Source organism: Schistocerca nitens, chromosome 1 (genome assembly GCF_023898315.1).
Source record: "Schistocerca nitens isolate TAMUIC-IGC-003100 chromosome 1, iqSchNite1.1, whole genome shotgun sequence".
NCBI classification, from domain to species: Eukaryota; Metazoa; Arthropoda; class Insecta; order Orthoptera; family Acrididae; genus Schistocerca; species Schistocerca nitens.
The window spans coordinates 931,432,504-931,447,427 of NC_064614.1; the positions used below are offsets into that span (position 1 = coordinate 931,432,504).

Consider the following 14,924-nt stretch of genomic DNA (forward strand, 5'->3'; position numbering starts at 1 on the left):
CGCACCCTAAATGTTCGCTCTGCCATAAATTCGTGAAGAAAAAGGGGCAGCCGGCCTCGAAAGCCCCAAGAGAACAGTGTGCGGAGGATGCCTGTCCTCCAACAGGTATCGTATGCTCTCTCCAGATCAAAAAATATTGCTACCGTTTGGCGTTTCCGGAGAAAATTGTTCATGATATAAGTGGAGAGAGCAACAAGATGGTCAACTGCAGAGCGATGCTTTCGGAATCCGCATTGGGCAGGTGTTAAAAGATCGCGTGATTCCAGCCACCAAGCTAAACGGTAATTCACCATACGCTCCAAAATCTTACAGACACTACTCGTAAGAGAAATGGGGCGATAGCTAGAGAGGAGATGTTTGTCCTTTCCAGGTTTCGGAATGGGAACGACGATAGCTTCCCGCCATCGTCTGGGAAAAGTACTGTCGGTCCAAATTCGATTATAAAGGCGAAGGAGGTAACGCAGACTATGGGTTGATAAATGCAGCAACATTTGGACATGGATACCATCCGATCCTGGGGCGGAGGAGCGAGAAGAAGAAAGGGCATGTTGGAGTTCCCGCATGGAGAAAACAGCATTGTAGCTTTCGTGATTTTGAGAGGAGAAAGCAAGATGTCGCACTTCCGCTGCACGTTGCTTCGGGAGAAACGCTGGCGGGTAATTTGAAGAGCTCGAGACCTCAGCAAAGTGCTGACCCAATGAGTTAGAAATTGCGACGGGGTCCACTAAGGTATCATGCGCGACAGTGAGCCCAGAGACCGGGGAGAAACTAGGCGCGCCTGAGAACCGTCGAAGCCGACTCCAAACTTCCGAGGAGGGAGTGAAGGTGTTAAAGGAGCTAATAAAGAATTGCCAGCTTGCCTTCTTGCTATCGCGGATGACACGACGGCATCGCGCACGGAGCTGCTTATAGCGGATACAGTTTGCCAAAGTAGGATGGTGACGGAAAATGCGAAGAGCACGTCGCCGCTCACGTATTGCGTCACGGCATGCCTCGTTCCACCAAGGAACTGGGGGGCGCCGGGGCAATTCGGAGGTGCGTGGTATTGAACGTTCCGCAGCTGTAAGAATAACGTTGGTAATATGTGTGACCTCATCGTCGACGCTGGGAAAGCGACGGTCATCGAATGTCGCTAGAGACGAAAAAAGTGTCCAATCGGCTTGGGCAAACTTCCAGCGTCGTGGGCGCATATATGGCAGTTGAGGCTGCAGCCTAAGGACACATGGAAAGTGGTCACTCGAGTGTGTATCATCGAGGGCGAACCATTCGAAGCGCCGAGCTAGCGGAACAGTACCGATCGCAAGGTCCAAATGAGATAAATTTGTCGTGGAGGCAGACAAAAACGTGGGGACCCCAGTGTTGAGGCAAACTAGATCCGCTTGGTGGAAGACGTCTAGCAATAGGGAGCCACGTGGACAAGGATGTGGAGATCCCCAAAGCGGGTGGTGGGCATTGAAGTCCCCAACCAGCAAATAGGGGGGTGGAAGCTGACCAAGAAGATGAAGGAGATCAGCTCGCGCCATTGGTGTGGACGATGGAATGTATACAGTACAAAGAGAGAACGTGTATCCAGAAAGGGAAAGACGGACGGCGACAGCTTGGAAGGAACTGTCTAAGGGGATTGGATGATAATGGAGAGTATCATGGAGAAGTATCATGAGTCCCCCATGGGCTGGAGTGCCTTCCACAGAGGGGAGGTCATATCGGATGGACTGAAATTGAGGGAGAACAAAGCGGTCATTAGGACGCAGCTTTGTTTCCTGAAGACAGAAGATGACCGGCGAGTAGGATCGTAAGAGGATCGACAATTCATCCCGATTGGCTCGAATGCCGCGGATATTCCAGTGGATAATGGACATAGGGTGAACAGAAAATGGAGGAATGTGACCAAGGGTGCTGTCAACTCAACGACTGCTCAGAGCTTGCGACCGACAGCATGGAATGGCATTCAGCCGAAGGCAGAAGATCCTGATCCATAGGTTGGTCAGGAGCAGCTCCTGCCACCAGCGATCGGCCGGTTGACCGGCCACCAGCAGTGCGCCTCGGCGACACAGAAGACGGCCGAGGGCGATTTCCGCCAGGTGGCGCTGTGGATGGGACACGCCTTGGCGGAGAAGGAGAGGAACTGGGTTTCTTTGTAGCCTTCTTGGAAGTATGAGGTTTAGAGGAAGGAGGAACCGATGGTGGTGAAGTTGCCGTACGTAAAAACTCTTCACGAGTAAGCTCTTTCTTCGAAGACTTGGTGTCTGACTTGTGGGCTCGAGATTTAGCAGAACCCGACGAAGGGTGAGCCAAAGAGTGGGCAGGCGAAAGTGGTGAAGTTGAACGGGCGATCTTTGCGCTGGCCGATCGGACAACCGTGGCACTAAAGGTGAGGTCGCAAGTCTGCGTGGCCGCCTCCTTTGTTGGCCGAGGAGAAGCAAGGACAGTGCTGTATTTGCCTGTCTGAGGCACGGTGGGTTGTCGACTGGCGAATAATTTCCGAGCAGCAAAGGTCGACACCTTTTCCTTCACTCTTATTTCCTGGATGAGCTTTTCGTCCTTAAAAACGGGGCAATCTCGAGAGGAAGCAGCGTGGTCACCCATACAGTTGATGCAGCGAGGGGATGGAGGTGGACAAGCACCCTCATGGGCATCCCTGCCACACGTAACACATTTGGCCGGATTAGAACAGGACTGGCTGGTGTGATTGAAGCGCTGGCACCGATAGCAACGCGTAGGGTTTGGGACGTAAGGACGAACGGAAATTATCTCATAGCCTGCTTTGATTTTCGATGGGAGTTGCACTTTGTCAAATGTCAAAAAGACAGTGCGGGTTGGAATGATCTTCGTGTCAACCCTTTTCATAACCCTATGAACAGCCGTTACGCCCTGGTCTGACAGGTAGTGCTGAATTTCTTCGTCAGACAGTCCATCGAGGGAGCGTGTATAAACGACTCCACGCGAGGAATTTAAGGTACGGTGCGGTTCCACCCGGACAGGGAAAGTGTGTAGTAGTGAGGTACGCAGCAATTTTTGTGCCTGGAGGGCACTGTGTGTTTCTAACAACAGGGTGCCATTCCGTAATCTGGAAAAAGACTTTACAGGACCTGCAATTGCGTCGACACCTTTCTGAATAATGAAAGGGTTGACTGTGGAGAAGTCGTGACCTTCGTCAGACCGAGAAACAACAAGGAACTGTGGCAACGATGGAAGAACTGACTGTGGTTGAGACTCAGTGAACTTACGTTTGTGAGCAGACATAGTGGAAGGTGAGGAAACCATTGCGGAAGAATCCCCCATGATTACCGGCGTCTCCGATGGCGCGCTCCTCCCTTGTGGGGGCCCTCTCTGAGGGCACTCCCGCCTTAGGTGATTGTTCACACCTCAGGTCACACCTCCCGACAAACGGATGGAGGGACCAATCGGCACTTTCGGAAGGTATCAGCTCGGGTAATCACCCCTCCCTGGGCCTGGCCGTTACCAGGGGGTACGTACGTGTCCTACCTGTCTACCCGGGGCGGGGAATTACGCGTTACCCCGTCACCGGCTACGCATGGAAGTGCGTGGGTCGGCCTTCAGACACGCACAGGGAGGAAGAAAGAGAAAGAGAAAGGGAAAGGGAAAGGGAAAGGAAAGAAGAGGTCTCAAACGCCGCAGCGGAGAAAAGGGTAGAGAGAAGAGGTAAGGAAAAGAGAAGGACAAAGGAAGGACGAAGACTTACAAGTAAGGAAGGCGAAGAATGTGGTACATTTACAAGCGTCCGTCTCCGGACGTAGGCACAAACCATTCCCCCAGAGGGGGAGAAAAGGAAGGAAAGAGCCAGAGGTGAGGGGGGGGGGGGGGGGGGGCGAAGATGGGGGATGGGGAAGGATGCGGAAAGGGAAGGTATGCAGCCCGGAAAGGAAGGAAGGCCACATCAGCTCGGGGTCCCGTGCTCGCTACGCACGTATCCACAAAAGAGTTGTGGATCCCCTGGGGGGAAACTGTGTTTGTGGTACCCAGTTAATATGAGGGAATATCCAATAAAAGAAGGCATGGTCTGCTTAAACAAAAAAGTGATACATCAAATGCTATCATCTAGGATGCACTTATTACATCACATATGACCTCTTTATTTTTTTGCCATGTGAATGTCCCATACTTAAATGAACATGAACAACAGTTTTTCAATACCCATTAATAATAACACCAACACCACTCAAGGACTGTCTGGTATCCAAAGCTCGGACTTTTCTGGCAAGCAGTTCACTTTATACTCCCAAGTCATCAGACCCACAAAACAAAACTGTATTTGACTATGGTAGTGAGTCATTTGTATAAGAAATATATCAGTATGAAGCATGAATAAATTTGTTCTGAGGTTAAAACATCTTTAACATTCCATATAAATGAAATCAGAACATATACAGAAACATTTCCTACATACCGGTGCTCGAAAGAATTTCATTACTGCTACTTTTCCATATAATCCAACTTCCTTCAAGGGTCTTAATCCCTCTGGTGTAACTAAATATATCTCCAATCTCGTGTTTTTAGCTAAAATTAAATTTAAGTCACTTGGTGATGTAAAGTTACCTGCAAAGGAAACAGCTCAGTAACAGTATTAAAGTGATGATAATTCTACTTATTAATATTTTTACAATGAAAATTAGAAGCCAAAAGATTCCAAAATACAAGCACTAATAAAAGTCTTTGTTTGTGATACATAAATGTTACCTGAAAGGTAAATGCTAATACTATAGACTTAACATTGTTTCATCTTTCAATTGTGATGAAGACAATGTAAAGTTTCCTGTACAATAATATAACAGTGTGAAAGACTGGTCATGGTAGAGAAAAGAGGAGAGACCGGGTTAGTTCAGTTAGTTGCATATATATTCTATGGATCATATTTGTGAGTTCTTGTTGTGTCAAATGACTGGTTGACTGAAAAAACTGGCACACTTCTCAGCTACAAACAGACAAATTATATTTTTGTACTGTATCACATTTACACTAAAATTCACTCACTGTGTTCATTTATTAACTAAAAAATGCAGATATGAGCAATGAAACCTGGGTATCTCATGATGCATCTGAAAATAAATGACAGTAAATTGTATAGCACCACATTATCACTACCAAAGGAAAAATCAAATTTGGAACTACACGCATTAGCATCTTGACAACCATGTATCGTGTATCGTCAAACTTTTGCTGAAAGAGCACACACTGAATGTTGATGGCTGAGGTAAGGCATTAAACATGTATGTTATGTAGTTCAAAACAAGTGTGCTGTAAGAATATACAGTAAAACCAGGTCCCCTTACTGAGAAGGAAGGTAATGAAATAATCGAGAAATTCAATAACTGGTTCAAAGTAAATGGTTTATTTTTCAAGAATCAGTATCTACCAAGTGGTTGTAACTAAATTTTCACTATCGAACACATTATAACATGGAAACTATTACCGTACAAGTACCAAACTTGGTAGCATTAAGTCCAGAGTATGGGGTGCATCATTTCTGTAGGTCACAGCAAAAGCGTCCAGTTGCAACTATGGCCACCTGGTGCCGTGATCAGTCATCGTGATTCATAGTCTCACACACCTGACCAGTCGCAGTGCACTTATTGACGTGTCAACATGAGCTTTAACAAAAGGAGCAAAGCATTATTGGTGAAGCTTTATTATCAAAACAACAGTAATGCTGCAGCTGCACTTCGAGAATATTGCTGGCTGAAAGGATACGAGAGAGTCCTCTTTCTCCACCTGCTGTGCGAGGCATGATGGAGAAGGTTGAATCAATTGGAGGACTGGGCATTGCTCCGGGAAGAGGCCGATGACAAGTTGCACAACAGATGGTTACTGAAATAGCTGTTCCTATGGCAGACAACGCTGTGTGCAATTCCTGATTGTCAGACAGTATGTGTGCTGTGTCCCAACAGGTGAATATAACATATAAAGAGAGGTAGCCAGCATACCTATGGGCATTCTGTTGTGCACAATGCAGTCCTGCACTTTCAGACTCTTCTGGACACTGACCGGTGCCATATTGAGCCCTTTTGTAGCAGTAATGGTACTGGTATGTAATGGTATGAGGTACTGCAGCAGCACATTAAAAGTGTTTCAGTTGAACTGAATCTACATTATTTCTCTTCCCCATGTCCTTGACATTAATGCTACCATGGTTAGCACTCATAAGGAAATTAGTTTCTGTGTTATAACATGTTAAATAAGAAAAGTTTAATTACAACCACCTGGTACTATTCAGTACTTCTCATAGAACTCCCAAGCTGTAAAAAAAAGGCTAGTGAAACTATGAAACATGAGAAGTTGAAAGTTCTTGAGAGTATAGATTGATTACAACTTGATAGGAAAACCAATTATCTCCAATTAATGAGGTACCTTAGTTCTCTGTTTTCAGTTTGCACAGTTACTGCTATAAGTGATTTAAAGTGAAGAAACTATTTTATTTTTAATATTACCATTCAGTAATAAGTAACCATCATTTTTTGGAAAATACGACATACAGGGACAGCATTTTCAGAATAAAGAAGCTTGTTGTGAGAATTACACCTTATATTGATTGGAGTGTGAGGGGAGGGATAAAGAAAAAGAAAATGAAATTACCTTCTTCACAAATTCTTCCTTCTGTGTAACAAATTCATTCATTACCTACAGTAGGCTTGTTGTGTGTTTCAGTCCCCGCAAATGAATGCATTCCCTTTTTTCACATCACAACTCATCAGGTAGTGTGAGGCGGTGATCGTAAGATAGATATAGGATGACACACCCGCCCTTTCAAAGGTAGCAAATACAATACCTTTGTCATTGGTTTACAGGAAATAACTTATTAGCTCAGGTATTAGCCACATTTGGCAGTGGTAGTCTAGCAGACAGAACAGTAAATGTCAGCCTTGGATGTCCTGGGTTCAATCCCAGAAAGGAGTGGAGATTTTTCCTCATTCCAGTCCATCCAAGGTGGCCCAAGGTCCACTCAGCTATCAGATAAGTACAAGGGTTTCATTTCCATGGGTCAAAGGCAACCAAGGCAATGGGACCACCAGCTTCCCCTCAAAGTGTCACAATGAAGAAATGCTGCACTACCTGCAGTCAGGCCAGTAGCCCAACCAAAGGCTGTTGCCACAGTCTTTACCTTTGCCTTTTTTATTACATATAAGTTCTATCCATGGAGCTTTTCGTTTTACAATGGCATTGTTAGCAACTCTGTACTATGTGGATGTAATATCAGATGTATGTATTTCAAGGTTTATGATTATCAACCCAGTTCCTAGTAGGCGAAGAGTTGCTTTTATTGTATATTTTGTGTTTTCTCACCTTTTTCCATTAATTTTGGGAATCTCTTATTGTCAGGTGTTAAGAGACCAGTCTATGTAACTGACTTGGAGGTATAATTCCTGAACACATTTTAACTTTTAGTCAATTTTGCTTATGTAACTCAGTGGATGAATGCTTGCAGGACTCACAAGTTCAGAAAAGCCTTTTAGTGATACTGCCTGGACTTTCATTTAGCAGTGTTAGTATTCTCTTGAGGAACAATGATGTTGCTTTTCTGCTAATGTGAACAGGTTCCAGCCAACCAGAATTCTTCAATTTGGCCAGTGTATCATATGACAACTTGAATATGTTTCCCTTACATATGCATCTGCTAGTTAATCATGTTATCCCGTTGCCTCACATTTTTGGGCTTCAAAATAACTGTATATATAGTATGATTTGGAGAATATATAAGTGTTTATGATTCCATTTTTTTCAGTTGGGTTCATGGTAGGCCAGTTGTTTTCCACAGTTACCCCTTGCATTTTCTATGACATATCTCCAACTTTTTTCTGCCATCTTTAGAGGCTAGTGTTTTGTGACTGTCCACAACTAGTGTCCATGTCATATCTAGGTGGTTGAATCCACTGTTGTTTAGGAGAGAGTACTGTAAAATTAAAACCCATTTAGGAAAGTTTTAAAAAGGATTACTGCTTTTGCAACATATAAAGCACGTAAAAACTTTAACTGAGTATGAAAGCTGCACCTTGTATCCTGCAACCATATAATGACTTATCTGCATTTCTACTGACTGCACGAAACTGGAAATTTGCAATGCATGCTGACTTGGCTGGCATTTATTTCTAATTTTATAACTTCACCATTCTTGGATAGTTATTCTTAAAGATAGCAACTTTCAACTTCAGGCATGAGGTTTAAGATATGAACAACTAACCAACATCTGTACTGGTAACAGAAATGGTACTTACAGTTCTTTCAATCCCATCTCTGTGCTTTATCAATAACCAGTGCAATAACACAGGATTAACGAGTTTTCGCAAAAGGCTGTACTGTTCCTGGACATAATAAGCTGTGTGTATTTGACTACTTGTGATTTGTGTTACATCCAATATAAAATAATGTACCTTCAGAGAATTTCACTGCATAGCACGTTTAGACTTGTTGAATTCAAATTGCAGGATATTTTTCTTTGGAACCTTGGCACACTTTGCTACTTAATATGAAGGGCTTATAGTGAATGACCACTCAGCAATATGGTAGACAGAAAACACACATGCGTGAATGTGTCACCTCCCCCCCCCTCCCCCCCCCCCCTACACGCACGGAGGCAAAACTTAAATGCTGATGACAAAAAATTTGTCACAACACTAAAACCTGGAGTACACAGCATGTTTGTACACTGCTGCACCTCATGCTGTACTGCTTTTAGAAGGGTTGAAATGCCCGCAATGGATTTGTTACCCAAATGACATCCTATGAGTAGCCCACATTCAAAGTCACTGAATTCTCCTGATGGACCCATTCTGCTGTTATTGCTTCTCAGTTGACACCTCTTTATTCATCACCCCCTTTAATATTGACGAGTCCTATCATGACACACATTTTTTAAAGTGACACATATAAATGCTCTTCCTGTGGAATAGTTGGTACCCTACTGCACCCTTTCACTTGCTGAGGACATTTATGCAACTGGAGATGGATCAGGAACAGATTTTCCCTTTTCACAAGGGGCTCAGAACCGACCACACGACAGACATCCTACTTTGGCCTGCATCCAAACTGTATCCTAACACAAAAAATAACTGTGTTAAGTGGTTATTGTGACATTATGTAATTACATAAGTAACAGCAGAGGGGATGATAATTACATAAGTAACAGCAGAGGGGATGATAATTTTATCAGTTTCATTTCCTTCAGGAAAATGATATACTGGGAAACCCGAAGAGTCGGCAACGCAAATTAATTATTTGGCAATATGCTGAAAGTAACATTCAACAAAATTGGAGGAGGATAACTCATAGAACTGAAGCAAGACAGGGAAGAGAACAACATACAGGGTGCCCATAAAAGCATATCCCAATTTCAATGGCACATTATTACATTTTAATTTACACTACTTACAACAAATTCTACATAAAATTGAAGGTAAGGTAATAAAGTGTATCTTACAAATGTTCAATATGTTTACCTTTAGTCATACGACACACGTCCAACCCAAAATCCATGTTTTCCCACGATTTGGTTAACAAGTATGGAATAATGGAAGCAATAGTCTCTTCAACTCTTTGTCTCAACTTTGGCAAATCATTAAGCAGTGGCAGAATACAGACACAATCTTTTATAAAGCCCCAAAGGAAAATAATTACATGGCGTGAGGCCAGGTGGACGTTGACACCAGCAGAAAAGAGCTCTGTCTCATTGACCATTACGACCGATCCAAAGGTTGTGTACTTCGACGTTCAACCATTCTTGTACAGAAAGATCATAATAGGGAGGAATTCCAACTCATTATCAAATAAAGGTTTTGGGTACATTTTCTAACAGTGGAAAGAGTCAATTTTAGAACCTATCCAGATAAGCTACACCTGTTATTGTAGCTTCAGTGGGAAAAAAAAGGTTATTTGACATTGGTATGCAGCACAGGAATCATTCCAATTCTGGGGAATCTTTTTTACACTGTACATGTTCATGAGCATGTTCTGACTCTCAGATATGAACATTATTGGTGTTTACCTTCCCTCTTAGATTTAAAAGTTGCCTCATCACACAACCAAGATAGTCATCTTTCTGTTGCAACACTTAACTTGCACAGCTATAACACATACCATTGTCATCTGGCTTTACAGCATGTACCAACTGCAAGCATTATGAACACATGCGTAAACATTATCTTAAAACCTTCCACACTTTGGAAGCTGAAGCTCAAGACTTGCTTTCTGACAGACTTCTTAGATCAACATCCTCTTCAGACACTTTTGGTCATCCCATGCTTTTTTCTTTACACATACATCTAGCATTTCAAACTGGCTACCACTGGTGGAAGTTTTAGCCACATGGGGGGGGATTACAATTAAAATTTGAACAAACTGCATGTTGAACTGAAATTACAGATTAACTCTCAGTAAACTGCAGAACAATAAATGCTTTACACTCAGGAGTCACCATTCTGCATACGTGATGCTGCACACAGGATAACAAAAAAGCTGTACTTGCACATGCACTTCTCTAAAACTGTTAATCTTTAATTGTGATCTTCAACACCTACAGTTCATAACTGGGACTTTCTTTCACCCCTTACTTTACAACAAGACATGTAAATCTGAAAAAAATTATTTCTACTACTCAAGAACACTTTCCATAGTTATATTTTTGCTATCTAAAATATTTAGTACACAATTTATGATGTATACAAAATTATTTCTACTGCTCAAGAAAACTTTCCATAGTTAAATTTTTGTTATCTAAAATATTTAGTACACAATTTATGATGTATACATTTCTCTTTTGTTAATAAAGTTATTTGTTTAATAACAAAAACAATAATAAACAATGCTGCACAATTTAACTGCTGGTGATGTGACTGTGAAGTGGAAATGAAAATTAACATCAACTAAACCAAGACCAGGCAGACAACTAAACCAAGACCAGGCAGATCCCATGTACTTACAGATAGGGACTGTTGAGTGTCATGGAGGGTGGCTGTAAAAAAACTGCATGAAATCAGTGAAAGGAATGACTTGTTAGTTCCAGAGTGTTACCAGCAGTTCACCTAGAACAATGACAGTGCTTAGGGAGTTAAAAAGAATGGGGTACTATGGTCAAGTGGCTCCTCCGCTCATTTCTGTAGTCAATGCTAAGCAAAACTTGAGGTGGCGTAAAGAGCAACACCATTGGGCAGATCAATCATTCTATGCTCTGTGACAGACTGAAGGAAAGGTTTGGGTTTGGGTAATGCCTGGAGAACATTACCTGACATCATATGAAGTGCAAACAGTGAAGAATGGAGGAGGTGGTGTTACATTATGAAGATGTTTTTCATAGTTGGGATGGGATTCCCTTATTGTGCTCAAGAAAATACTGACTGTGCAAGAATATGAATCAATTTTACAAAACTGTGCTTTGCATACAACAGTTTGGAGATGATTGTTTGCATCTTGGCATTGCAACTCTTCATAAAGCAGTATCTGTGAGGCAATGATTTGTCCATAAAAACATTCTAGAAATGGACTAGCCCACTCAAATGCCCAATTTGAAATCAATGGAATACCTTCAGGAGAAGTTAGAATGTCACCTTCACTCCCCAATGCCAAACAGCACTACCTTCATAATTATGATGTTTATAATTTAAACAGTAACCAGCCACTATTCTCAATATATCTCCTTTTGATAAGATAGTGCTATGCTTATGTAGCCAAGAAATGGGAATGCTACACGTTTTAAAAAAACGTAATGTCACTGTAATGAAAACAACTCTAAATATAAAATCCAAGAAAAGATGCCTGGAAGAGAAATTGACCCCAAATTACATTAAAGTCGAAGTCAACTGTTAACCAAAAATCACCCAAATAAGAAACCACTTGGTTAATAACTGAAATGAAGTTACAATATAAGAAGAGAGAAAAGCAAAATAAATCAATGTACAAGTTCTACTTCCAATTAGGAAATAACCTCTCACCTTTACAGTATACTGAGTGAAGTGGCGCAGTGGTTAGCACAATGGACTTGCATTTTGGAGGATGGAAGCTCAAATTCGAACCTGACCACGCAGAATTGGGTTTTCCACTGTTTCCCTAAGTTGCTCCAGGTAAATGACAAGACGGTTCCTTCAAAAGCGCAAGGCTGATTTCCTTTCCCATCCTTAAAACAATATGAGCTTGTGCTCTATCTCTAATCAACTATGTTGACTTGCATTGACGTTTCTCTCCCACAACAGACTCTGTTCTTAGTAAAGAGCAACAGAAAATCTCCTCTATGGATAAAAATAATTTGGGATTCCTCATTAAACTCAAAGTACATGAACCTCAAATAAATGCAGGGCAGCAACAGCAAATCATCTTGATTCCAACAAACCTGACTTTAAATGAAAGCATACTGCTCCTCCAAAACTCAGTAGCAAAATCACAAAAGACCTAATGGCAGCTACAGAACTTGCACGTGATACTGCCAAACTAGTGTCTAACAAGATAAACAATGCAATCTTGTTTCACTGTTCTTAAGTCAAGTTTTAACAGTGTTTGGTTGGTTAGTTTCATGTTTCATGAATCATTTGTACAATTAATCATAATTTTGGGGAACAAGTTATTTTACATTCACATTACACATTAATATGTAAATATGGCTACATGCTGACCATTTACAGTTTTTAATACAGTTGTCATTTAGTATTTGTTTCTCGCCATCTTTTACACATTACAAAAATTTAAATTATTCTACAGAAGACAAGAAGTTGTCAAGGAGAAACTTTTTAAGTCTGTTTTCAAGTTTAATTTTGCTGTCTGCTAGGTATTTTATATCATTGGGTAAGTGATCAAAAATTTTGGTGACAGCATTGTGCACCCCTTTTTGTGCTAAAGACAACCTCAGTGTGGTGTAACGAATATTTTCTCTTCTAGTATTGTAATTTTGTACATTATTGTTCGTTTTGAAATGCGGTGGATTATTTACAACAGACTTAATGACGGAATAAATATACTGCAAGGCAGCAGCCAAAATGCCTAATTCCATGCACAAATGTCTACAAAATGACAGATTGTATGTAATAGACGCAAAAGTCATTAGCACATAGAAAAAGAGAGAATAAGCCCACAGCCAATATATGTCTGTTAATTGATATTAGGGAAAGGGTCACATTCAGAACAGAGCCTAGGGAACTCCATTTTCCGGTATGTGGGGGAACTCTGTGAGAAGCACCTATTTCAACATGGAAGATTCAATGAGAGGGGGGGAAAAAAAAGAGTAGTAAGGATATGATGATGCCATGCAGCTTGAGGAATGAAATAAATAAATAAGTAAATGTGAATGGCAGTGAGATGTTGATGGTGGCTGAAGGGCATTCTGATAACGGATTCCAAGTAAATTAAGTGGTTACTGGATGGCCAGTCCTCCCAAAATTCACACTAAAATTTGGAGTCCTGAGAGTCCAAACCAGTCATCTATTGCCCATTTGTTCAAACCACTTGCATAAATCATTTGTAAAACAAACAGGGTGATATATGTCCATTCTCCCAGTTTCAAAATTGGAATAACTATGATTTCGCTCCACTAGGAGTGTGAAGCCCGCGTCCTCATGTCAAATCAGACTGGAGAGAGCAAGAATATGAGTTCGTGTGAGGAGTGAGAATATAAATACTCTCTGTTCACCTTCTATAGAGGTGGAAGATGGGAGGATAACTTCCATATGCTGATGCTTGAGCAATGTGTGTGTTGCCAGTTGTTCAACAACAATAGTGATGTCAAATCGAATGGCATCGTTCTGATAGATGCCCAAGGTACTAGAAGATGTCTGGTGGCTGCACATACACTGTAGTTTGTCCCACACTTGAGAGGTGGTGGTATGGGACCCAATAATCACTTTCTTAACACTCTTCATTGTCTTTTTTTTAATTAGGTATCAGGTCCAAGCTTGCAGCCTTTTGAAAATGATGAATATATCCCTCAATGGAAGTCACTTATGCTGCCGGAGTGCCCTTCGGCAACTTTTAATAACTGCAGTAATTTCATGGTTCTGCCATGACACATGTTACCAACAGTGGAGCTCTGAAGACAGATGGAATGTTGCTTCTCATGCTTGTAATATTGCAGTACCAGTATGTTGGAGAATAGTTTCACTCCCTCATTGTACTGGAGATTCATGTTTTACAGAAAGTGAAATTAAGCCAAAAAGCATTCTTTAAGTTGAAGTATGGAGGGCTTTCTGATTACTCCGTGTGGCAAAGAAAAAATTACAAGAAAATGGTCGTCGTCCCAAAGCATGATGCCCCTTCCAATAAATATACAGGAGAAATCTGGGGCAACAGACTGATTCTGAAAAGATACCATACACTGGACTAAAATAGGAAACCCAAACTTTAAAGCACAAAGATTTAAATGAAAAATATCTTTCCTAGTTTATTGCTTCACAGAGTGAATTTGAAACTGATGCATCATGGATTGTGGGCATTAATACGCTAAGACGAATAGTGGTAGCGGTAGTTGCAACGAGCAAATCAGATGGTGAGTGCTTCCCAATCTGGAGGAAGATAAATGTTACAGAGCATAAGATCAATGTGTGCCCATATATGTATAGCTACTGCATCCAGTAAAGTACTGACTAGAATCTGTTTCCTGAAATTGGTCTTACGAACAAATATACAAACACTGCCTGACGCCCTCTCTGTGTTAGCTTGTTGTTTTGCAATACACCTTGTAATGTCCGAGATTAGGAGTGTACTCTACTGGGAATCATGATTCCTGGAGGGCCATAACAACTGCTGGGTGGAATGCTATTAAGTATTGAAGTTCAGTGAGGTGGCAGAAGTAGCTGTTGCAGCTCCATTGCATGATAGTTGCACGTGTTTTCAGGAGGGTGAGAGACAGTCATGATTCAACGAGAGCTCAGTACCACCTGCTGGGGGTGTGTTGTCAATTTGCACAATTTCTGTGTGTGGCATTGGATAGTCCAAGG

The 14,924-nt window shown here is 41.7% G+C and overlaps 1 protein-coding gene across 1 annotated transcript in view; it reads right to left on the reverse strand.

Annotated features, from left to right (window-relative positions):
- LOC126193654 (DNA damage-binding protein 1) overlaps nt 1-14,924 on the reverse strand; it is a 187,094-nt gene that overhangs the window by 148,622 nt on the left and 23,548 nt on the right. The window contains exon 2 of the mRNA XM_049932704.1: nt 4,409-4,557. Within this exon, the coding sequence (XP_049788661.1) occupies nt 4,409-4,557 (149 nt within the window). The remainder of the gene's footprint in view (nt 1-4,408; nt 4,558-14,924) is intronic.